Genomic DNA, 25,152 nt, shown 5'->3' with positions numbered 1-25,152 from the left:
CTTTCTGCCGTTTGAGCCGGTGTTCCCGGCACACCCCATGGGAGCCCGCCCAGCGGCGACTGGAGAAAGGGCTTCACTAGAATTGTAAGAATTATAGACTTACGAAGACTGCAGAAGAGCGAGCACAGCCAGCAAATGGCGGTAGGACTGCCACGTGCCTTTACTAAGATGCTGTATGGTCTCTGCTCACAAGCCGCTTACGTAATACTGAACCAGTAGAGTTCCAGGCAGCAGTGCTAAAACGAGGTAGAAGAGAGACCGATTAGGAGGAATCCAGGCCAGCCAGGTCACTCCTCCCTCTTGGTGGACTGGTGACCTCATGGGCTTTGAGATCTAAGATTTCAGACGTGAGGGAGACTGCCTTGCAAACAGAAAAAACATGAAAACAGGCCTCAGCAGGGGAGGTGTGAGCTATGCTCCAGAAAGATGATCTGCCATTTGGCCAGTGTATAGGTGAGCTGAAGATAAAGTAAAAGCAAGCCCTGGACAGGTGAGGTGACCAGAGCATGAATGCCAGCATTAGCATTTTGCATTGAGCTCGTAGCCCCCAGGTTCTGGAATAAGTAGATGATTCTACTGTTAACGGAGGTTTAACAGACTGTGCTGAATTATACTGACAAGGCCTGTACGACTTTCAAATAAATCACAGATGTTACTGTCATTTATACCATTTGTCGAGATTTGGCTTCCCCCTAGTTCTCTTCCTTCCAACCGTCCCCCATTCACCAGTCCAGGGCTTTAGGTGATACCTGATGAGACAGGTTCTACTCCTCCCAGTTTTGGTGAAGGTGCATTCAGCAAAGATGAAGCTAAACTGAATGACACCCACGTGAAGCAGCCAGCACTGCACCGCTGGTGGCCTCTGCCCTCTGGCACAGCAGGAAGGCCGGGGCGATGCTCCGGCGACAGCAGCTCCACAGGGCTTTCTGAAGGCTGCTCGACTCTGCTGTTCTCAGTTTGTCCATGTGAAAACTATGAATAAATACTTACCAATCGCTGGTCTCACAGGCGAGGCAGCGTTTATACTGCTTGTCGGGAGGCTTGGGCAAAAGACACTGTATCCACAGGAGGCCCCATGAAGGGGTTGGGGGGCGTTCAAGGAGCAGGTGAGAGGGTGATGACGGGAAAAGCCTCTCCTCCTCGGTCACCTGTCCGCCATCCAGGCTTGTCTTTCCGCCGACTGCAGCAGTTGCTCAGTTCAAAGTGCTGTCAGGAATGTGTACAGAAAAACTGACATTTTACGATCCAGGGTTCAGAAGTGGGAGTTGAAAATATTAGAAACATGCCTCCGTATCACAGATCACATGTGGTATATTAAATGCCTTTCATTATTAAATAACGAGCATTCAAGGCAGAACTATTATACTTATCTTTTAAATTTAGCTACCACGTGTCAATAATTACCTTGCAGCCTTAATAAGAAGGTAGTTTCTTACTTCCAAATTATTTTTATGAAGTAAGAAACTATAGGCCAGTCTCTCTCATGAATGTGACATGTGACAAAATTCTAAGTAAAATATTAGCAAAATGAATCCAGTGACATACAGTAAGTGGAATATTGTATTTGTCACAAAATATTTTGGTGCCTCCCTTGCAGTGCCCTTCCCTATGGGGAGATTATACTTCCCTGCCTGTTGAACTTAGGAGTGACCACTGATTCGTTCTGGCCAGTGAATTGTTTGTGAGTGGAAATGACATGCAACTTCTGAGTAAGAAGTTTCAAGTGCCAGCCCTTGGTTCGCCACATCTTGTTTGCTCTCTTCCCCGAGATCGGAAATGTTCCAGATGGCAGCTATTCCAAGGACCTGGGTTCTGGAATGAAGATGACGTGTAGCAGAGCGACAGCTGAGCCACAGTGGGACAGGGGAGCGTGAGCGAGAAATAAACCCTTCTAAGCCCTGAAGATTGGGGGCCATTTTCACTCCAGCTTAACCGGACTGTTAACAGTGACTAAGAGGTTTACTCCAGGAATGCAAGGGTGGTTCCATATTAGGAGAGCCACTAGTATAGTTCATCACATTAGTAAAGCTAAGGAGGAAAATTATATGCTAATTTTAATAGATACAAAAAGGCATTTGAGAAAAATTAACTTCATATTACAAACAAATGAGAATAGGTAAGGGATGTGTGTGTGTATACATTATATTCTCAAAGCCAACATCTTACTTGGTTGGGAAACTAGTAGAGGTTTCTACAAGATAAGGATGCACTCTATTGACTGTTATTTATTGTAACATTATATTGTATCCAACACAATTAGACAGAAAAAGCAAACAAAACCCCAAAAAACAAGAGGCCTAAATATTAGAAGAGTAAGGCAATTACTGTTTACATAGATTTTATATCTGCAAGCCGCAACACAATCCATGGATCAGTACCGAGTATTCAGTAAAGTAGAGGATAAGATTAATTATAGAAACAATATTCTTCACTTAAACAAACAATAACCAGTTAGAAGAAGTAATGGAGAGCAGACAATACTTAAAATAGCAAAAAGCAAACCAAAACAAAAACTGCTTAGGAAAAAAGTGAGCAAGAAATCTGCAAAACTTATATGAGGTGCTAAAACACACTACTGAAAGGTACAAATGTAGAACTGGACGAAGGGAAAGACACACCATGTTCTTGGATGGCAAGATTCTTCATCATAAAGATGTCAGTTCTCCCTGCGTTAAATTTGATGTGATACCAGGGATTTTTAAAAGTTAGACAAGCTAATTAATTATAAATTCCTTTGGAAGAAGAAATAAGCAAAGATAGCTAGGAAATCCCTGCAAAGGAAGAGTAAGGAGGGGGGGGCTAGTCTTACAGACATTAAAACATATTTGTAAATAAAATAATGAAGTGCTGGCACATGAAGAGACAATGCAATGAAAATATAGACGTGCATATGGAAATCTGGTTATGGTAAAGCAGCATCTAAATCAGGGAGGGAGAGGAAGACATTTGAAAAGTGATGTTGGAACAACCTGATAGCCATATGCAAAAAGATGAAATTGGATCCACTGCTCACCATACATTCCAATTGGATCAAAAAGATCTAAATGTAAAAATGAAACCATCTAAGCACTAGCAGAAAAATATGGGTGAATTCTTTTATAACCCGGAAGTGGAAAAACTCACCTAACCATGATTCGTTATAGAATAAGGAAAATTGACTGTGTAAAAACAAATTTCTGCATGTCTAAAAATACCAAAAGCAAAGCAAAAAGCAAATGATAAATGGGAAAATATTTACAATTTAAATCAAAACAGTTAATATCCCTAATTTCTACAGAGTGCAAGTTGAGAAAACAGTAACCCAATAGAAAAATGGGCAAAAGATATTATGTATTCACAGAAAAGAAATGCAAGTGACTCAAACACATTAAAAAAAAAAAAAAAAAAGTCAACCTCACTCTTAAAAAGAAAAAAAATATAAATTCAAACTACAGGAAGATACCATTTTTCTTCTAGCAAATTGGCAATAATCCCTAAATTTGAGAACCTATTTTCTCGAAAGGCTGTGGGGAAATAATCATTTTTAAATTGCTGGTGTAAAGAAAAAATGAAACAACACCTGTGGAAGGGAATTTGACAATATCTAGAAAAATGTCATGTACACTACCATTCTATGCAGCAATCCCACATCTAAGATTTTATCCCAAAGTATGCTGGCAAAAAATACAAAATGCCATTTATGTAAGATTATTTAATGTAACACTATTTGTAACAGCAAAAACTGTAAACAACCCAGATACAACCCAAGTATCCATCGATAGAGAATGAGTTAAACAAACTTTGACTTCCATACAGTTGAGGAGGCTGTACTTGTGAAAAGGAATTTTATATATGCATGTGTATATGTATGCATATGTTAGCTTCTACTTTCAAAAAGAAACAACGAAGAATAACTAAAATCAATACAAGTAGTTACCTTTGGGGAAGTAAACAAATGGCCAGGGGATGTAAGTAGGAAACAGGGATGGAAGCTGTACTTTCCTGAACGTACCTTGTTTTACACTTTTGACTTTGAAATCATGCTGTTTTGTTTTTACATAATTTAAAAATAAAATCACAATGAAAAAAATCTTTAAAATACTTCTTAAAATATTGAAACAAATGAACCATATAGAGAAGAAATACTTCAAGGGACTTTCAAACAGTTCTGACTCAACATCCTTGGTGGGATATATCCTCATGGCAAAAAGGAACCTCAAGAAATTTTAAACTACGTTCAGTGGTCTAGTGTTAGCACGCGCGCACACACACACACTCACTCTCTCTCTCTCTCGCTGGAGACTTCCTCCTTTCCATACTTGTCACTCCTTCTCCAACAGAGAGAGAAACCTGGCTCTCATAATACGAGGTGTATTTACTAATTTGCTTAAATCTAAAATACACAGAAGGGAGTTTCTCCTACTGTCAACTTTAAAAAGCAAAACCCCCAGGAGAGGGACAAGATGGAGTAGACACGTGTTTCCCTATTCTTCCCACTAAGCACAGCTAAAACCCTAGACATTTATCAAATAAACACAATGAAAAATGAAAGAAGGCAGATTGGCTAAGGACCTTGGGACCCAAGTGATAACAGCAGTGAGTTCCCTGGGCTTTCTTTTGCCTCAAATGTCCCAGACTAGGTGCTGGTGAAACCAGCAGCCTAGAAACAACCAATGGCTGCGACAACAAAAGCCAAGAAAAGCCTGCTTTCTCAAGCTAAAGAACTTTCACACAGTAATCGCCCTATTCTAGCCAGACACCATGGAAAAAAACATGGCCCCAACCCTACCCTAGCCTGTCAACCAAGGCCAGGTGGAGAGCCGAGACTTGCTCCCCTTACTTAGCTAGAACGAGGCGTTCCCCGCCCGCCCCTCTGGCCCCCGTCCTCTGCGGGGTGTGGTGGCGGAGAAGGCCCAGGGGAGCTACACCCTTCTTTCCTGCCCGCTGATACTCCCACCCCCCGCGGCATCAGTGGAGCCCCTATTCTTCAGTGGGAAGCCGTAAGGAGGTACCCCTCCCCCTGCCTGGGTGTCAAAAGAGGCCAAGTGGTGAGCCTGGACCTTCACCCCCAACTGGCAGCAGTGAGGAGGCAGTGTACATACCCCCGCTTCATCCACGGGTACGGCGGTGTCGGAAGAGGCCTGCTTTTAAAACCGAAGACTTAGACAAGATCCAGAGTCCCGCGACGTAAAACCAGATGTCCAGCGTACAATAGAAAACCACGCTTTTATACCAAGAACCAGGAAAATCTCAACTTGAAAAGAAGGAAAGAATCAGGAACCCGAAGATAAAATAGAAATTACCCAATCTGAGCAGAGAAAACAGACCGACAATAATACCTGTGGTTCTATAACAAAAAAATCTAGCATTCATGTCATTGGAGTCCCAGGAGAAGAGAAAGGTGGGGCTGAACAAAGCATCTGAAAGAATTAACGTCTGAAAAGTTTCCAAATTTGGCAAAAGACATAAACCTATATATTTAAGAAGCCGAGTGGAACCCAAACAGCGTAAACCTAAAGAAATCCATGATAAGACAAACTTCTGAAAACTAAAGGCAAAGAAAAAAGCTTGAAAGCAGCAAGACAGAAATACCACCTTACCTATAGGGGAAAGAAAATTCAGAAGATAGCTGTCTCCTCATAAACCATGGAGGCCAGAAAAATGGCACACAATTTTTCAAGTTCTAAAAGAACTGTCAGCTCCGAATTCTGCATCTGATAAAAGTTATTCTTCAGGAACAAAGGAAAAATAAAAGACTTTCCAGATGATGGAAAACAAAAAGAATTTGCTTGAATAGACCTCCCTTAAAAGAATGACAAGAGGAAGTTCTTGAAACAGAAAACGTTTAGAAAAAAAAGTCTTGGCACATCAGGAAGGAAGAACAATGGAAAGAGCAGAAACATGGGTAAATACGACAGACTTTCCTTCTCCTCTTGAGTTATCTCAGGAATTGTTTGGCGGTGGAAACAAAACGTATAACATTGTCTGATGTACTATTTATCTGAACTGGTAAAATGTTGACATCAACCCATCTTTGTTGCTATGAAATAGTTCTGTATCTAAATTGTGGTTACAGGAAACTACATGTGCTAGAATGGCATAGAACTATACACACGCACCGCTTGGATGTCAGTCTTCTGGCTTTAGTATTGTACTACAACCACATAAGATGTGTCTGTACTACTATCTTTCCAACTCCTTGTAAGTCTAAAAACTGTATTTTGAAATAATTGTTAGGGTGTAGGACAAGGACACTGAATATGCTGCTTTGAAAGGGGCAGAGATGAGGTGATGATCCTTCCCTCCTGAATAATCTCCAGCTCTCTGAGGATTAAACATCTCTCTTCCTAAATATCTTTTTTTTTTTTCTTCTAGGTACATTTCTCTCACAAGTTATTAGGAAACTGGTCACTTTACAATAATGGAGATAACCAAGAGATACTAATTTTCATGAAAACCGATCACAGTGTATTGAAACTAAGGGAACATTTTTATGTAAAAATGTTGTTATACTGTTGCTGATGACATATTTAGGAAAAGTAGTTTAGTTTTAGTAGATAAAACTCACTTGTTTTAGTAAAAACTGTAAGAATGAATGCAAAGCCCTAAGATGATTCTGCCGTGTAAAATGAACTGCTCCCCAAAGGACTGTGTCAGTATTGGTTTGAAATAGGAAACATCTCCTATTTAAAATATGTTTAGATTACAATAGCCTGGCGCGGGGGTTGGCAAACTTATTCTGTAAAGGGCCAGAGAGTAACTATTTTAGGCTGATTAGGCCATAAGATCTCTGTTGCAACTACTCAACCCTGCAGGTTTTCCCATGAAAGCAGCTGTAGACAAATGTAAATGAACAGGCTGTGTTCCAAGAAAGCTTCATGTACCAAACAGGCCACAAGGGCATAATGCGCTGACCTCTGTACCAGCCTAATCTCAGGTTCCCTATCCTCCAGTCATTAACAAACATTCATCCACAGTCAAGCTACACAATAATAATGTTAAAAAATGACTGTTTATGGACATGAATGTGTAGCCAAAGGTAGACTCCACTGAGGTAAAAGCCCTGGAAAGCTCAACGATTCTATCCTCTGTTTTGCGGGCAGCTGTTAAGATCCTGGGCGAACCACATATTCCCTCTGAGATTCTATGACCTCCTCTCTACTTTGAGAGAATTAGAGGAGGGTATGTTATTCCTTCCCAATTTTGTTACCATGCAATTCAGTTCAGCAGACTGACTTCCACTCTTACCAACAAGACTTTAGGCCAAGACTTTAAATGAAGAGTTTCAAAAGAAAAGTACACTCACTTTTATTTGAATAATTTATAACATAGATCTGATTAAGCACAACGAGCTAACACTGACCTGGAGGAGGAGGATCAAAAACCAAAACTGGAAAACAGAGTATCCGGAACAATAGCATCAAACAGCAAAATACACGGGGGTAAAGTTCGCCAAGGATGTACAAGGACTCTACACTGAAAAATATAACACAGTGCTGAGAAAAATTAAAAGGAAATAAACGAACGGGAATACACACTATGTTCATAGACTGGAAGAATCGTTAAAAAGGCAAATTGATAGATAGATTCGATGAATCTCAAAATCCCACGAGGCTTTTTTAGGGGGTGATTTTGGTAGAAGTTGACAAACCAACACTAAAATTTCTTCAGAAATGCCAAGGACCCAGAATAAACAACAGTCTCAAAAATGAAGGAACTGGAAGTCCTACTGTACTTGACATCAGGACTTACAAAGTTCTGACAAAAAGATAAGCAAATAAATTAATGAAGCAGAAGAGTGTGCAGAAGTAGGTCCACAGACATACGGTCAGACGATTTTAGACAAGGACCGCAAAACAATTCAATGGGGAAAGGAAAATCGGTCTGACAAACGGTGCTCGAACAACTACATATTCATACGGAAAACAAGGACACTCGACCCCTACCTAACACCAAAGGGGACAAAAGTGTAAAGTGGGTCCTGGGCCTGAACATAAAAGTTAAAACTATAAAGCTTAAAAAAAATCTTCATGATTTTGGGGTAGGTAAGGACTTCTTAAAGAGGGTACAGGAAGTATTAACCATAAAACAAAAATTGATGAATTGGATTAAATCGAAATTACAGCTACCTTCTCATCAAAAGACACTGTTGAGAAAACAGACAACCCACAGTCGGAAAAAAAATATTTGTAACATGTAAATCCTATAAAGGACTTGTATCCAGAATATATAAAAGATTATCACAACTCACTATCCAATTAATAACAAGGGAAGAAAGACACAAAAATGGTTAAACAAACACATGAAATAGTGTTTGTTCCTCATTAGTAATCAGGGAATAGCAAATTAAACCACCTTGTGATACCACCACATACCCATGAGAGTGGCTAAAATAAAAAAGATGGCCAACACTAAATGTGAAGCAGTGAGAACTCTCATATATTGCTGGCAGGAATGGTAAATGGTACAATCGCTTTAGAAACGGTTGGGCGTTTTCTTAAAAAGTTACATATCCATCTATCCCCTGGCCTAGAAATTCTACTCCTATTTAATCTAAGAGAAATGAAAACGTGTCCACAAAAAGTCCCTGGACAAGAATATCTGAACTTCCCTGGTGGCGCAGTGGTTAAGAATCTGCCTGCCGATGCAGGGGACATGGGTTCAAGCCCTGGTCCGGGAAGATCCCACATGCCGCGGAGCAGCTAAGCCCATGCGCCACAACTACTGAGCCTGCGCACAACTACTGAAGCCCGTGTGCTCTAGGGCCCGCACGCCGCAACTACTGAGCCCATGCTCCGCAACAAGAAAAGCCACTGCAATGAGAAAGCCTGTGCACCGCGATGAAGAGTAGCCCCCGCTCGCCGCAACTAGAGAAAAGCCCGCACGCAGCAATGAACACCCAATGCAGCCAAAAAAACAAATGAAAAAACCAAACAAGACAGAAAAAAGAATATCTGTAGCAGCTTTATTCATTAAGAGACAAACCTGCAATAGCCCTGGGGTCCATGAACAGAGATATGGTTTTCCATAAACTGGTGTGTTCAAACAGCACCACATGCCAACAACAAGGAACACACTGCTGATACAAGCACCAATATGTATGAGTCTCAAAATCATGCTGAGTGAAAGCCACAGCAGGGTGGCCGTGCCATGTAATTCCCTCTATATGAATACCTGCATTTGTCAAGCTCGAGAGAGGCTGGTATGGATTTAGAGCTGTACGTTTCGTTACTTGTAAATTATATCCCCTCTGACAATAAAACAATAGTTGGCAATTAAGGCTCTTGAGGTTAACGTTTTTAATACAGCTCTTTTAATTCTGTAACAAATTGAAGGTCCTAAGTGCTAAATGATCTTGAACAATACTATCTTATTTTTAATTTTATCAGTCTAATTCAAATTTCTCCAAGTGTGAGCTTAAAATGTATTTAGGATTTGTTTCTTGGTACCTTGAGATGATCCATGTCGGTGTCAGGGAGCCATGTTGCTCAGGCCTCTGTGGACGGAGCCGCACAGCATTCACCTCGTGTCCAGCAGTCTCTAAGCGACCTCCTCTCTCCTACACTTTCTTCCAAACTGAGGTCTGTTGGAAAAGTTTAAGATACACCACAATTAGCATCTGACCTGCCTCTGTAACTACGAGAGAAAGCCATATTCTCCTGCTTTTCATGTGAAAACAAAATGAAACCTTAAAACACAATTTCCCAGTTGACGAAAACCACCTACATTTTGCATATTTCATAAACAACTTCTCATCAAGCTAAAATACTATAATGTTGAATTTTATTATAATTAAAACTGGAGTTCTAAATTGCATGGATATGAATAGTTTAGTCCATTGTAAACAAGTGAAAAGAAAAATTAACAGAGCTAGTTGGTTAGTAATTAACAGAAAGATTTGGTCCAATACTGTGAAGACTCTTCATGCTCTATTTATAGGACAGACACCAAAAAATGTCAGTATATCCCTTTACCAGTGCAGGTGCTTCCAAAAAAGCAGTGTACAATTCTAAATTAAAGGCACCAAGAGCAGCTAAGGACAGCTGCACACTGCAAATGGCAAAGTGGCCAGCTAAAAGAAAACACGTCTTTTTTTTCTTTTACAAACACAGCAATTATATTAAATGTATTATGAATACAGTATAAAAAAATGGCTTGGAAAAAGTCTGTTGTCCACATGATTATGATTTTAAAACTGAATAAATCCATCAAGTATAAAAATGTGTCATTCAAATAGTGGATATTTTTCTCACCTCCCTTCTATTTTTGTCAGAGGTATTTATAAAAATTTGCCTAAAATTGTATTTTACCTCTTTTCAAGACTTACCTGAGGCTTTAGCATTGTGGCCATGGGTTTTCATTGAAAACTGCCATTGTAGCAGAATTTCCTCTTCCTCTTTATAGAGCTTGTTTAGAAATGCTCGTTTCCAAGAAACCGTATAAATCAATATGCCAATTTAGTGAGAACACAGTGCAAACCGAGGGTTCGAACTGCCTAATCAATTTCACCTGATGGTGTCGGAACGATACGGGGCCTGCGACACTTGCAAGGCAGGGCTGGGAGCTCGTGCAGACCACGCATGGGAAAGTCCAGCCCAGTACCCTACACACACTTGAAAACTGATGGTTAGGGGTTCCCATGGTCCTGAGGCTGACATCTGAGCAACCAGGCTGGGAAGAAAGCACCACGTGACACCCTAGCAGACTGCGAAGGGATGGGTCCAAGTAGCTCACGCTACAGAGCACACGTGTGCACACAGCACACAAGTCACAGACAAGTTGTATTCACCCGATACAGGCACCTAATACAAGATAAATAAGGACTCTCAGACGGTTCTGTGTAAGAAGAATATTTAGTTGCTTTAAGTTACACAGCATACGCTTTTACATTTCCACTTTTTTAAATAGGAATTTGTTCACTGTGGGCCCAGATACAGCTGAAGTGTTCAATCCTAAATAAATTAAATGCTACTGAGTATATTCTTATAAACCTTACAAGTCTTAGGGTACCTCCCTAATGACAAAGTCTCCAATGTCAAATCGTTTATGAACAAAGTAAAGGTTTATAAATATTCTGGCATTTTACCACTTTTCCTAGTGTTGCTTGGGGGCTAATATGAAATTCAACAGAAGCAGAGGCTCGATGGCCAGCATGAATGTGCTTTATATTTCTTCCCCGATTCCTGGGGATTTTATTAACAAAAACAACATAATAGCGGCTTCTCACTGACCGAAGCACCACTGTGTTGATCAGATCACACTGCCTGTCGCAAGAGACCAAAGTCAGGCGACAAGCGTGTGAGGAGGCGGCAAGGGTGCGGCCTGTGAAAGAGGGTAGACAAGGAAGGTGTGATGAGGGACACGCGGAGCCGACACTGGTTGAACATTACAGGGTGACTTAACCTTGACCTTGAAAACCAGAACAATTTCAGAGGTGAAAAATCACCACCACTCTTATTAGTGATGTTGAAGAAAAAAACAAAATTAGCCACAGGGTTTTTCACTGACAGGGTTGCAAAGCATTAGGAGAGAAACAGACAACAGAAGCCAAATCAAGTCAACACAAAGCAGTAGTAAAACATAAAAATAAGACATTATTAAACTCGTGGATGTTATTCTAGGTCTCAGAAATTTGCAAAATACCTATTTAAATTAAAATCTTAGTCCCCTCAAAAAATCCAAAGTGAAAAAGTATCAATTTTAGTAAAGATATCAACACACATATATGCACATATAGATTATACATATGAATAATGCAAAACAGATTTAGAAAGATGTTAATTTTGGCACTTTTACTTGGATTTTTAAGGAAAGTGACTGCAGATACCTTTGCATACAAATTCTCATTCTGGAGAAACAGGATGCGGAAATAAAAGGTTCAGGCGTCTCCCTTCTTAAAAAGAACTTTGAAAAAGGTAACTTTACCCGTTAAACCTCCTGGTTGGCAACTTTATAAATCTGGTTTGATTTCTCTAACTCCACAAGTTTGACAAAGTTATTTTAGTTTCTACCACTGACACCTGGTCATCCACTTTCAGCACATGTACCATTTGGCCAGAAGTCCATAAATAATGTTTCCAATGTAGAAATCTTAAAGTTCTAAAGGGATAACTGCTCAGTAGATAAAATCTCCCGGAATGTCTTGCAGCAAAGGTTCCTCAAATTTAAATCGTTTGGAAATGGCCTTTTGCTCCATTTTCTCTTTTTCAGACTGTCTGCATTGTCCTAAAGTATATGAAGTAACTACAATCAACTCCTCTGTGACGACGGATTCCTCGGTTTCCGGTTTCTGAGTATCTGAATTACTTTCAGGCACAGAATCGCCTTCCTGGAGGGCCTGTGCCTCTTCTAATGCCCCTTTCACCTTGAGAGAAGGTTCCTGAACACTGCTCTGCATTAGCCATGGGTGTTTCAGACATTCCTCAGCAGTGGCGCGATCTCTGGATAAAGATACACATTTTACAATTAGGACGAAGTAGTTTAAAGCCTCAACTATAACTTAGAGCATAAGGTATTACATTTTGGGACGTATGAACCACAAAGATCTTATTGTGGTTCCTGAATAAAACAAAGTTGTAGCATTTGCATATGCAAATGCCGTTCCCCACGATATAGAAAACTAGTGTTTTAAGTTATCTCTGAAAAGCCCCTTTGAAAGACCAAGAACAGATGGCAAATATCTTGTTGTACCTGAGGTGCAGTTCACATTTTCTAAAAAACATTTTCATTTTTGCCACTTTTTCTTTCAACAGATGTAAGAAGCCAAAGTGATTTCATCTAGTTTTATGTCTACACTTTCATGTCTTCATTTTGGGGTTTCAGCTGTTAATCTGCTTTTGTTCAGAGCAGACTGCTCAAAAATTGACAGAGATCAATATTAACGAATACTTACTCAGGTTTCTTAACTAAAAGTGTCTTGATGAAGTCAACAGCTGACTCAGACACAACATCAAATTCTTCCTCAGAATAACTCAAATTCATCTGTGAGATGTTGAGGAACGTTTCTTGTTTATTATCGCCTAAGAAAGGCGATACTCCTGTCAGCATGACATATGCCAACACTCCAATGCTCCTAAGTCAGAATGAGAATGTAAGAAAAATTAGTATCATATTCATTTCTTGAAACTTATTTGATCAATTCATCATAAATAATTCTCACCACATATCCGTTGCCATGCTGATAGGATCATAACTAAGAATTTCGGGAGCTAGTATCAGAAACAAAAGAAAACATTTAGTTTCGTGAAAAAAAAAAAATTGCCAAATTTGCTCTTAGAGAGAAAAATTTAAATATCAAACTAAGACATTGTCAAGGTTTGGGCTAAGATGAAATAAGTTCACGTTATACGTCAAATTAATCTGCATTACTGTAAAGTCTAACTAGATGTTTATAATTAACTTGACCATGACCTCCTGGTCTAAAGAAGCTGACCTTCCAGAGCTACATCCAAGGCCTTGTAATCACAAAGAGCCCTTTCTACTCTGACATTTTAAATGATAAAACTGTAATCCCTGGTCACACCTTTAAATTATTTTACTGCTTTGCTCTTCTACAGAAATCTCTCTTTTTCTTTAAGCTCATCATCCAACCACTAATTCTTTTATGCTCCATTTTCCTTCCAGTCTATCCAAAAAGTCATAGTTTACCACTTTTGATACCAAACCAAGAAGCCATGGTTCATCACTTCAGCTGCTCTCTCCTTTTTCTTTCTGCCAGAAGCTCTCAGCCCTGCATCAGTCCAGCAGAATGCCCTCTGTTTCCCACATCTATGCAATCACAGGGCTTGCAGTGACTTTCACAGTGTTTATTCTACCAACTTGAAGTTCTTGAAAGGTCCTTACTTGTTAAATATCCTTCCACCCTCAGATAACCTGACATCCTCTCCTATTCCTTTCAGAAGCAATCCCTTCAACTTCTCTTAGCCCTCCAGGAAAGGGACCACCAATTTGGTACCTTACTCTTTTAACTTAATACAAAGGAAGGGATCTCTGATGGTAGAATTTCAACACAGTGGACGGCAGGCCCCACCACTCATCACGCCACATGTGAGTTCCCCAGTGAAGGTGATGCCTGACCCCAGACACAAAACACACACCACTCTCACGAATACTTACCCACATATTCAGGAGTGCCCATAATCTCCCGGAGCTCTTCGCTGTTCTTCATTACTCTTGAAAGACCAAAATCAACGATCTTAATGTCACCCAGTGGAGAGTCACTTGTCAGCAGAATATTCTGGGGCTACAAAATGACACCCCCCAAATTAATAAGCCGTGATTGCATACGAAGAGCATAAAGAGCGGGTAGTCCACAAAACATACAAATTTTACCTGTGGAACTGAGAGCGAGAAATTTAACAGCAGACAGTCATTCGTCAGACAGCTGTTTTTTACAGCATACTTCCTGTGTGTAAGGCAGCAGGCCTCGTACCATCTCTTCCCTTATACCGGCTCTTCCTCAGCACGTAACTATGCATCTATTCCCATCTTAAAAACCAAACCAAACCACTTAATAAAAAAAAAACCCTCCCCCCATGACCCTGCATCTCGTTCTAGCCAACACACTCACTCCCTCAAAGCTCAACTTCTTGAAAGCGAGGTCATCTCAATCCAGCTGCATCGGGATTTGGCCCCTGTACTTGATCTGCTCGCACTAAGGTCACAATATCTTTAATAATCGAAGGCCCACCAAGTCCGGTGGGGGTCCTGCAGGCACTGACAGCGGGACAATTTGGAACTACTGGTCGTCCTTATATTCCCTCTTGGATCTATTCCTCCCTCTATAGCTCCCTCCTCCATTTTTATCACGATTGTTTTCTTTGCTCTGCTTTTAAATAGTGCTGTTGCCCAAGATCTCTTGCTGGCTGGCCCTCTTCTCCCCACACTCTGCGTTCTGTTCCTCAGCAATTTCATCCGCTATCAAAGCTTTAGCCGCCACTTACCTGCTGATCACTTCCACCCTAAGCCCTCTCCGGACACACAGCGCCAATTAACATCGGGTCTTTTCGCCTGGCAAGGCCTTCAATGCGATACACGCCTCGGGCACCAAACCCACTGCTCTCTTCTGTATTCCCAGCCTCAGGTGCTCAAGTCAGACACGGGGGATCACCCGAAAGTTCTCTGTACCCTTCATTTTCCACCACTTTCACATCTAGTGAAGTCACCAGTCATGCGAATTCTATTTCCTAGGTCTCAATATTCCCACTGCATGAAATCTGGGATTTCATTACCCTCCTGTCTCTAGTTTCCCCACCTTCAACCCATCCTCCACGTACGACAACCTTCCCGTACTGTAAGTCCGGTCGTGACACTCTCCCTGTGGTCGTCTGGCTGTTCTTCGCCAGGAGACACACTCCAGCGGGGTCGGGGCGGGTTGGATGTACACGGCGGTGGTAAGCGCCACCCAGAGGACCAGTGAGCTTGGCACTCCTGGAGTCATTTTTGCTCAGCTGAAAATAACTGGGACATCTTTGCATAAAAAGTCAAGCTGATACATTACGGACTAGAATGTAAAATTCATCCAAATTTCAAAAATAAAATACGAGATTTGAAAGAGGCTTATGCGCGCTTCAGAATGGGTTGGCGCTTACTGTCTTTGGCCGTTAAGAGTACTTCCAAAGGTGAACTGAGGACACTGGCACCAATAAAGTATAAGTGCCTCACTAGAGCATCCAGAATGTTCCATGCTCCGGCCCCTCCCTCCCTTTCTAGATGACTCTCCTGTCCCCATTCTGCGGGGAGTCTGTGCTCCAAATCCGTCGGGCTGTAGTCCCTCAACAAGACACACGGCCCACACCTCAGGCCTCTGCTCGGGAAGGCCCCTCCCCGGCTGCCTGGCAGACTTGCCCTCACGGCTCCCTCCAGCACGGGGGTGGCGTCCCCTCTGCGAAGCCCGCTCTGCGCCCCCCACCCCCGGCCCCTCTCGCCTCCCCGGCGTCTCGTACAAGACACGTTCTGTCAGCCGGAGAGGTTCCGGTCTCCTCCGCCACGCGGGTTCTCTAGAGGGTGGCGCTGCTCACGGTCCTCTCCTGCCACTTCCACCCAACCGCTCCATCCGACTTCCGCCTTCTCGCCGCCGCCCAGGTCGGTCAAAGCCAAGGGCACCCTCAGGGCTCTCTTCCGAGCGCGTCTCAGCGGTGCTCGGCATTGCTGCTCCTTCCCTGTCTACCAACCCCTTTTCTCTGGGCTTCCAGAACCGAACACCGTCCTGGCTCTCCTGCTAACTCCCCGGCTGCTGCTGCTGGTCCGTCCCCTGCCGCCCGCGCACTAACTGCTGGGCCCCCGGAGCCTGATCCGGAGGCTCCTCCCCTCCTGGCTCCCCTCCCACCCCGCACCTCCACCCGCCCCCAAGGCCGACGACCACCTGCCCCTCTGGACTCACAGCCTCTCTCTCTGGCTCAGGTCCCTTCAACCAACTCTTTACCTAACCTCTCCCCCTCGATGTCTCAGAGGCGCCTCCGATGCAGCACGCCCAAGTCAGACTCCTGTTTTCCTCCCACATCAGACTCTCCTCGCGTCCCCGCGGGCACCTCGGTGGCTGCTCCTTGCAGCCAGCAGGACGCAACGCCGAGGAGCATCTCCGTCTCTCCTCTCCCCCCAGCGCCTTCGCCGTCGAGCTAACGTGTCACCACGTCCTAGTGACGTTAGGTCCTCGATGTAGGCATTTCTAGACTCTGTCTGCCCCTCTCTCCAGCCGTGGAACACTACCTTGAGCTACCACCACTTTCTCCTCCGCTGCAGCAGAACACGGCCCCAACTGCAGCCAGGAGGGTCTTTCGTCCTCTGTAAATCTGATCGGTGACCGCCTGCCGAAACCCTTCAGTAGCTTCCCTCTGTTCCTACGATAACCTCCCAGCTGCTCACTGGGGTCCGCAAGCCCCGGGAAGGGCGGGCTCGTGCCCGGCTGTCCAGACTTGTCACACACCCGCTCCCCGGGCTCAGGGAAAGTCGGTCTCCCTGCCGGCCACTCCCACCTGTCACGCTCTGCCTCTCAGCAGCACCTCTGTCGTCGCACCCCCGCCGCCCGGGCCGCTCTTCTCTCTTCTGCTCTGCCTACTGTCAGCTTGGCGAGAAGACCTAGCACGGCAGGGAAGCAGCAGCGAAGGGCTGCCCTACGACAGAGGATGCTGAGGTACGGGGGGCCCTCTCTCTGAAACGGGTCTTACTGTCGAGCCAGCCATCCGGCCTACTCTTTTCTATCATGAAGATGCTTGTAGGTTTATCTCAGTCTGGATTCAGAAACAGAGGGGAAGAGGCTACAGCTCCACGGGAACAGGAGCCACAGTCCTGGCCACGGTGACGTCACCGGGCTCAGGGCCCAGCACCCGGCAGGCCCGCACTGATACTCGCCCAGTAAGTGAAAAGAGGAAAGGTGACTAACTACAAAGAAACCCTTAAAGGGCCTCTATTTTGTGTCAGGACAGGTGGTACCATAACTGAGTAATGCCAAGCCGCTACTGTCCCGAGTTCATACTCAGAACAGAAGACAAATGGGCCTGTCGGGCTCAACTAGCTCAGGTGCTGCAGTTGACAAAGCACTCAGGCAAGAGATGAACAAGACAGAATGATTCTGCCTTGGAGGGTTCCAGAGGAGGTAGGGGAGCAGCCCTGACGGGGAAAAAGGATTTCTCCACTTATTCCGCAAAGTTTTACTGACTGCCTAGTGAGCTGTGACCTGAGGAAATGGCAAAAAAACAAGTCCTCCGTTCCTTTGGAGACTTATATTCCAATAGGGTCAAATAAGTACAAATAAATAATACGACCTCAGGTTGTTTTAAGCTCTACAGAGAACTCAGAGTGGGAGAAGGAGCGAGAGAGTGCCCGTCGGGTATGTGTGTGTGCGGATGCTATTTCCAGGGCAGTCAGGGAAGGCTTCCCGGAGGTGGCGTATTTGAGGGCAAACCAATGTTAGGAAGGAGCCAGTCATGGCGGAGCCTCTCGGGGTTGGGGGTGGCAGAGGGAAGAACTGCGAGCTGAAGACGAGCACAGAGGTGAGGGGCAGGTGTGAGGCTGGAAGGAAATGGGGTTGGGGGACAGGACTCGCAGGGCTTTGTGGGCCATTCAGGAGTGCCTGGCAGAAGGCAGAGCAAGGGGAGGGACGGAGGACATTCCAGGGAAAGACAAGAGCGCAGGCCAAAGTACACAGGGGAGCCAGCGCACAGCACGACGTGCAAGGGACTGTCAAATACAACCACGCGCTGGAAACAGCCTTCTGAAAAATGTGCCTTTAGCCTGTTTTTAAAAGTCTCTAGAGGGAGAGAGACAGAGTGAGGAAGATATGATGAAGCATGGAATGAAAGGAAAGAGATTTTACACGTAACAGAGGCAACATCCACAGGCCATCATGACTGATGACGTGTAGGAGCAGGAAGAGGGACATACTGTCATTTGCTGACTGATACACTGGGTCCGCAGAGAGGATCATCACTTCAGTTTCCTCAGGACCAGCCAGGACAGGTGGAAATTCAGCCTGGAGAGAGCGCAAGGCCGAGGACATGGCTTTGGGGCCTGCGGCACACAGGAAAGACTAAAAGCATGGAAGTAAACGAGAGGAAGCGTGTACAGCAAGAAGAGAAGTGGGCCGAGGAAGGATGGCTGATAACTACGTTTCCGGGTAAACACCAAGAGTCAGGAAAGAGAGGAGAAACTCTGGTCTGAGAGCGAGAGCCCAGGTGTAACATTAGAGCAGGAAAGTCAGGGGGAACAGCGCCATCAGATGGGACAAGGGGAAGAATGAGGACCATGAAAGAACTCAGAGAAAGTCGTTTTTAGTAAAATGGAGGGAGAAAAAACTAGCTTACAACGGGCTGAAAAACAAATGGAAAGGCTAGGAGATCTAGTAGAGGTTGCTTTGGCTTAAATATCTTCTGACACCCCTGAAGCCAGTGCTGTCCTACAGAAAGGTAATTTAAAATTTCCTAGTAGCCATATTTAAAAAGTAAAATGGAACAGGTGAAATTAAATGTACTTATTTAACTCAATATATCTACAAGGTTATATATACCTTGAACATGTAGTTAACAGGGAGAATTACTCAGATAGTTTACTTCTGTTCATACTAAGTCTTTGAGCTCTGGTGTGGATTTCACACTCTGAGCACAACCTAGTTCGGAGGAGCCACGTTCCAAGTGCTCTAAAGCACGTGGCCAGTGGCACTGGGTTAATGGTGCAGCGTTAAACTCCTTAAGAGAAAAAAAGAGATGCAATGACATCCCAAGAAACGGTCAGGGAATTCTTAGTGTCTCTTACCCACTGTCCTAATTTACCACCACTATGCAATTACGGAATGATAGCTTGTTTTGAAAACAAATTCATCAAAATATCTAAGACTTTTCTGCCTATAGTGAAACAACCACACTGTGGCTCAGTATCATCTCTAACTTTGTATAAAAACCTGTTTTGTCTTTTTCTTTTAAATCACAGACAGTTTTGGCTACAGTAAAAACTTAAAACTGAATGAAAAACCAAAACAACAAATTGCTGTCACGGTAGAAGTTTCCACTGCAGACATGTGTGCTCAATGGTTATAAATACCCAAACCAGATAAAGCACCCGCCCCCAACCAAGATTGAGAAGCTCAACTGATCAGTGTTAGAATCAATTTCTCTTTTCAATGACAAAGTAACTATAGAGGTTCTGGTAACATAAACTTCCTTATAAAGCCAACATTCTCTTTTTTACTTAGCTTCTAGCTATTTCTTCAGGAAAAAATCCTATGTAACATCATGATTATGAGGCCCCAGACTTCTCAAGGCAATTTTAGTTGTATTACATTAATGATATACTACAGTACAATCAAACATCATTATTCAGGCAAATTAGATGAGAGGAGTCTGGCTCTGAATAGACATTCATCACTGCACATGTTTTGCCTCTCCCAGTACATCAGAAACGCCAAGAGAAATACTGCTAATCACCAGATCTTCTTAAGGTTCATTTGTGATTAACAAGATGTGCTCATTCTGGGAATGTTTTTAAATACCATTTGTTCCTTTAAAGTAGATTAAACATCTTTCCCTTACATTTTGTTTACTCTTTACATTCCATGGGAAATGCTTTCTTTAGTTATTATGCAAAAGCTAGTTGGTTTGGTGGTAATGTAGTAAATTCTGTAGTAGTGTGACCAAATTATTAAAATGCTACCTTAGTATTTGAAATCAAGGCTTAGTCACAGCATCCATAATCTGCCAAAGTGAGAGACATTAAACCCTTGAAAGAGAGATTGCTAGAAAAAACACACGTCTCACAAAATCGCAGCTTTTTGGAACTTCACAGCTAACGTTTATTATCTCCTCTCGTCCAACTGTGCCCTGGTTTGACCACAGGTACGTTTTTAAAGTAGACCTTACTCCTCTAAATAAAATATAAGCCTATAATCTCCATCAGTTTCTGAAAATATGTGCTAAAAACAAAGATAAGTACCTTTAAACCTACAGCTTAGTTAGACCTCCTTTCTATGGAATCCAGTTCATGACAGAGGCTGCGGCTCACAATACTTAATTCTATTTAAGATGCATGCATCCCAAGTGGTAAGAGAGAAAAAAACAAGGTCCACAGAGAGGTAATGAGAGTGGAATAAACGGGAAACATACAAACTGTTCCCAAATAGACAACTGGGAGTAGAGGAGTGCTCCTAAAATCTTATATCTCAGCTTCCTGGGGCAGTCCTTTTATTTATCTGGGTATCTTCACTTCTGTACATAATCTATTTACCATTTACTGAGCAATCACCATTGGATGAGATCATTGTAGACTTGAGGCTAATCTGCTCAATAAGGCTTAAGGTACCATGGACAGCATTTTAAGGAACATTTTATCAGCCCACGGAAGTTCAAGTAAATTGACTTTTTATGCACTAAAACCCAGGTCAGAGTATAGAAATAGGTTAATAATCCTGTCTAAATAAATTTGGGAAACTGTTTAGAAATGTTACATGTGACCCCTCTTTCAAGTAAAACATTGATGCTTAAACTATCAGTGATCAATTTAATCTCAGATGGGAAAGTTCCAGCTTCTAATTCCTAGTCTGCTCCTCTACTTCCCATTATACATATCACAAGGTGGACGGGTTTAATGACTGAATACCTAGTACAGAACTGTTGGAAGATCTGACCAGTACAAGACCATCTGAACACAAACAGCCTTGGATTTTAAGACTGGATTTTTCTGTGCCCCTTTCGGTCAGCCCTCCCCTTGACTGATGTAAAAAGCAGGCCATCACGCCCATGGCTAGCTCACCAAATTACCGAGAAGGTTTTGAGACTTGAGCTTGTCCTGACTCTGGCAGAGCAGCTGTTACTGAGACTTGTCAGTCCTGCCATGATTCACGTGCAAAGGAATGGGCTCTCCCGTCATCACACAACACTTCAGCGTCTTCAATTTTCGTAGATGCATAAACACCCCAACATCTGCACCTGCCATTCCTCAAAGGACTTCACATGTTCAGTTGGAGATACAGGCCTGCCCCGTTTTACTGCACTTTGTTTTACTGCATTTCGCAGCTATTTTGTTTTTTACGAATTGAAGGTTTGAGGCAACCCTGCATCGAGCAAGCCTCAGCTCCGTTTTTCCAACAGCATTTGCTCACTCTGTGTCTCTGTGTCACATTTTGGTAATCCTCACGGTATTTCAGACTTTTTCATTGTGTTTGTTGTGCTGATCTGTGATCAGTGAACTTGGCACTGGGAAAGATCATGTGACTCGCTTTATTGCAATATTCACTCTACTGTGGTGCCTGGAAGCAAAGCTGCCGCCTCTCCAAGGCCTGCCTGCATCTGGCTGACAGTCTTCAGCGAATCAGTCTTTTGGCAAACTGCCCGTTTGGAGTCTGAGCGGACTGAGTAGTGTATTTCCCGTTCTGTCAATTAGCACTTTTCAAAGAGGCAACTATAATAGTTATTCTAACTAACTTCTGTCTCTGGGACGAGAATGGCCCATTTTCACCATAAGGGGGAATAAATGCTCTACTGACTCAAAGTTCCCATATATACCGGGGTCACCCCTTTCCACAGAATTAAAACCTAAGACAACACATTTAGCTCTATAGCTTCGTCTTTCAAGCTCTGACAGAGACCGAGAGCCAGCATTATAAACAAATCGTCACTGGGCAGACGGCTGTTAAAAGATGCAGGACAGTAGACGCTCTTTGTCCAGACTCACGGGGGACATGGAAGTCCACTTGGAAATGACCTTTGGACAGAAATCATTCCCGTCTGTGCTGCTGCCTTTCCAACCCCATCTCCAACCTCTCCCCTCCAGAGTTCACTGAGAAGCCAGTCTGACCGCATGTGTGCCGAGTGTGAGGGCAGAAGACAGGCCGAGAAGCTTCCAGGCCACCTTGTCCTCTAGCTCTTCTGGGTCTAGTTTCCATCATCAAAGCCTCTATTAAAGCTGGAAAGAATTCTACACCGAGCGCACTGGGGAGAACGGATGCGATTTATACTGAGTGTGTCAGGGGGGCAGGGATATAATTTCACTGTGTAAATACACAGTCGAACCTGGTATTCAAGAACTTAATAATTCACCCTTGACTGCTTTCAAGTCGCATCAAAGATGCATGACACATGGTGTTGGCAACCTGTCTGACTCGCTACCTAATTGGCTCCTTTTCTGAATAATGCCGTAGGTGGAGCGGTCATGAATTGAAAGCTCATTTCCTATAGGTGCAATATTATTTAAATTGCTGTTCTGTTCCCGGAGGTCGTTTTTACATCATAACACTAGCAAAACGTCATAGAAATAAATGTATGACTTTACAAAGTTAAGTGTGTAAAACCAAACATGAGAGAAGCCTTGGCACAGACGTTGCTCTGGGGACGTTTGCCTCACGGCTGGTGCTAACTGAGGCTTCTTAAAGTCCGAGTCTGCTGAAGTCTGGACTGCAGAGACCATCTCTTCCTGGCAAGTGTTCCCGAGCGAAGCACGGTGGCTGTGTCCCGCACCCAGGATCTTTGAATTTCTAATGCATACGACGCACTAAAGGGAAAAAACAAAGCCCCAGCTCCCTTGTGCATGGTCTGAGGGTTTCACCTCGGTGATCTCTGAGGCCACTGCAGCATCAGCCTCCTGGGACTACTCGTGGGTGCACACATGTCCACACCTGCCCTCAAAAAATGGCACTATCACTCCCATACTCTGCTGTGTTGTAACCGCCCACTTCAGACACTCTACTAAGAAATCAGTGTCCCGGAGAAAAAAAGAACTGGTAACAAAATGAAATATTGGCATCGTTCCGAAAAGAACAAGAAGGTTTCCAAGTAATTCCCTTTCCCCTGTATTTTTCTGTAGGAAACTAGCATTTGAAGGAGGACCTATTACCTTTCCACCTAATTTCAAATGGAATTTGATCAAGTTTACTTACGGAGTCACTTCCTGGTTATACACTGCACACTCCTCCTTGAGAGTGTTCCTTCGTGTAACAGAGATGAAACACTGCCATGCATACGGCACGGTATGTAGACAGTATGGTACGTGCACAGTATGGTGTGTACAGGGTGTCACAGAGTGTGCCATCCGCAGCAGCTGTCTGAGTGGCACCTGCACCTGCAGGGCTGGCATCACCTGGCCCCGCCCTGAATGTGAAACTTGCTGGGGCCCAGCGATTTGTTTTAACAAGGCTTTCAGGTGGCCCTGACCCGGGTCAAAGCTGGAGAGCCACTGCTGAAAGCGTCTCCTTTCTGCTGGAAGCGTACGACAGCAGGGGTCAGGGTGGATGGGCAGGTGAGTGAGACGAGGCTGCAGAAGTTCAGGAGCGGAAAGTGGTTTTGGGTCTGGGGGTTCGGCCCTGTCAGGTTACCCTCCTTCCTCACCCCCTCTCCTCTGGCTGACAAGGCTGATAAGGCGCCCGAGTCCCTGGGGTGTGTTCTGTGCTAAAGGACTGTCTCACTTCCACAGAGCCCCACCTGGACTTGATAGGGAAGCAACCATGGGGAAACCAACAGGGGTCTTAGACGCTTTTCTCCTCAGCTGCCTGAAGGAATATGCTCTGAATACCCGCGGTGGACATTTCCTGTTTGTCCCCTGAGCGCCCATTCTCTAGTCTCCGAGCAACGGAACCGGTCTGAGAACCCATCCCTCCTGCCCCACTCTCAGTCCCCATCGAAGCTGGGCTGGGAGCAGGGCTTGACCCCTCTAGGTGGGTGCATACGACACCGATGGCACTGGCCTGGCCGTCAAAGCCCTGCACCCTGGACCAGTGCACCAATTCTTTCTGGGTTGATCTAAGCTGGTTTGAGTGGGTCTCAGGACTTCTGAACCAGCCAGTGACCTGAGAGCAGCTCTTTCCTGCTGAGTCTCAGGGCAGGTGTGAGGCTAAAAAACAGCTGCATCTAACTAACCACCATTTTATTGCCATTTGGAGGAGGTAGAGCTGAGAACCGAAGAAAAATCAAGTGCTGGCAATATCTGGATGAATGAATAGTGCTGTAACTGCAGCCAGAATTACCCTGGACTTCTTAGCCAATGAAAGTTCCTCTTTCGATTACCCTTTCAGCTGGCGTCCGCGTCACTTGAAAGGATGGTGACTGATACCACCCTTTGTATTTTCTCTCCTCCTTCCTCCCCTTCCTTCTTTGACAATTTCACATTAAAAATCTACCTGCCTCTGATTGCTTTCATTCCCTAATTTATTTTATTTATTGCTGCCTGCCTAATTTTCCCCAACACTGCTTTTCAAATATTTCTGCTCAAAAATCACCTATCACTCCGTGACATGTGAACCCCGGGCATCTGGCCTTTTCTCAACTTTCAATATCTCCTATGTCATCTTACAATTCCAGAGGAACTTTTCCATTTATTTTTGTCCAAACACATCACAAGTATTCCTAACTCTTTTGAGTTAACTTTCTCCTATTCTTCTCTACCTATCTAAATCCTAACTTTTTGGAAAGGTCTAGCTTAAGCCCTGTCTCCGCCAGGAAGCCTTCACCTACCCCAGCAATACCCTCGAAGCTCCATTTCCGGGGCAATGTATTATTATTTATCTTTCTATGTATGCAAATGTGCATTCTCTCCCTGATAAAACTGGCTAGAAGATACAAGTTATGACTCAATTCTTACATCCTTGTTACCTAATAAAACACACAAACCTGACAAATATTGGAGGCAACCACTGTGAGACATCTCGCATCTAGAGTGTCATTCTCCAGCAACCTCAAAACTGTAAAGTAATTCAGC

At 43.7% G+C, this 25,152-nt stretch overlaps 1 protein-coding gene and 2 long non-coding RNA genes across 3 annotated transcripts in view; 1 reads left to right on the top strand and 2 right to left on the bottom strand.

The window, feature by feature from the left end:
- Positions 1–109: 109 nt before the first annotated feature.
- On the bottom strand, positions 110–10,212 carry LOC114486350 (uncharacterized). Its single transcript, XR_003679987.2, has 3 exons — positions 9,429–10,212; positions 991–1,206; positions 110–236 (listed from the first exon to the last, which is right to left on the bottom strand). It is a non-coding gene; the product is annotated as an uncharacterized lncRNA (long non-coding RNA).
- A 1,539-nt stretch (positions 10,213–11,751) lies between these two features.
- The window catches only part of STK17A (serine/threonine kinase 17a), a 35,766-nt gene continuing 22,365 nt past the window's right edge, over positions 11,752–25,152 (bottom strand). The window contains exons 4-7 of the mRNA XM_007124962.2: positions 14,095–14,221; positions 13,139–13,187; positions 12,872–13,051; positions 11,752–12,419 (exon numbers count right to left, since the gene is read on the bottom strand). Of these exons, the coding sequence (XP_007125024.1) occupies positions 12,095–12,419; positions 12,872–13,051; positions 13,139–13,187; positions 14,095–14,221 (681 nt within the window). The 3' untranslated portion in view covers positions 11,752–12,094. The remainder of the gene's footprint in view (positions 12,420–12,871; positions 13,052–13,138; positions 13,188–14,094; positions 14,222–25,152) is intronic.
- On the top strand, positions 17,122–25,151 carry LOC114486351 (uncharacterized). The gene is made up of 3 exons (XR_003679988.1): positions 17,122–17,331; positions 23,266–23,428; positions 23,944–25,151. It is a non-coding gene; the product is annotated as an uncharacterized lncRNA (long non-coding RNA).

The sequence above is a fragment of the Physeter macrocephalus genome, chromosome 5 (genome assembly GCF_002837175.3).
Source record: "Physeter macrocephalus isolate SW-GA chromosome 5, ASM283717v5, whole genome shotgun sequence".
In the NCBI taxonomy this organism is placed as follows: Eukaryota; Metazoa; Chordata; class Mammalia; order Artiodactyla; family Physeteridae; genus Physeter; species Physeter macrocephalus.
Note: the sequence above shows the minus strand (reverse complement) of the source record. Positions and strands in the feature narration are given on the sequence as shown.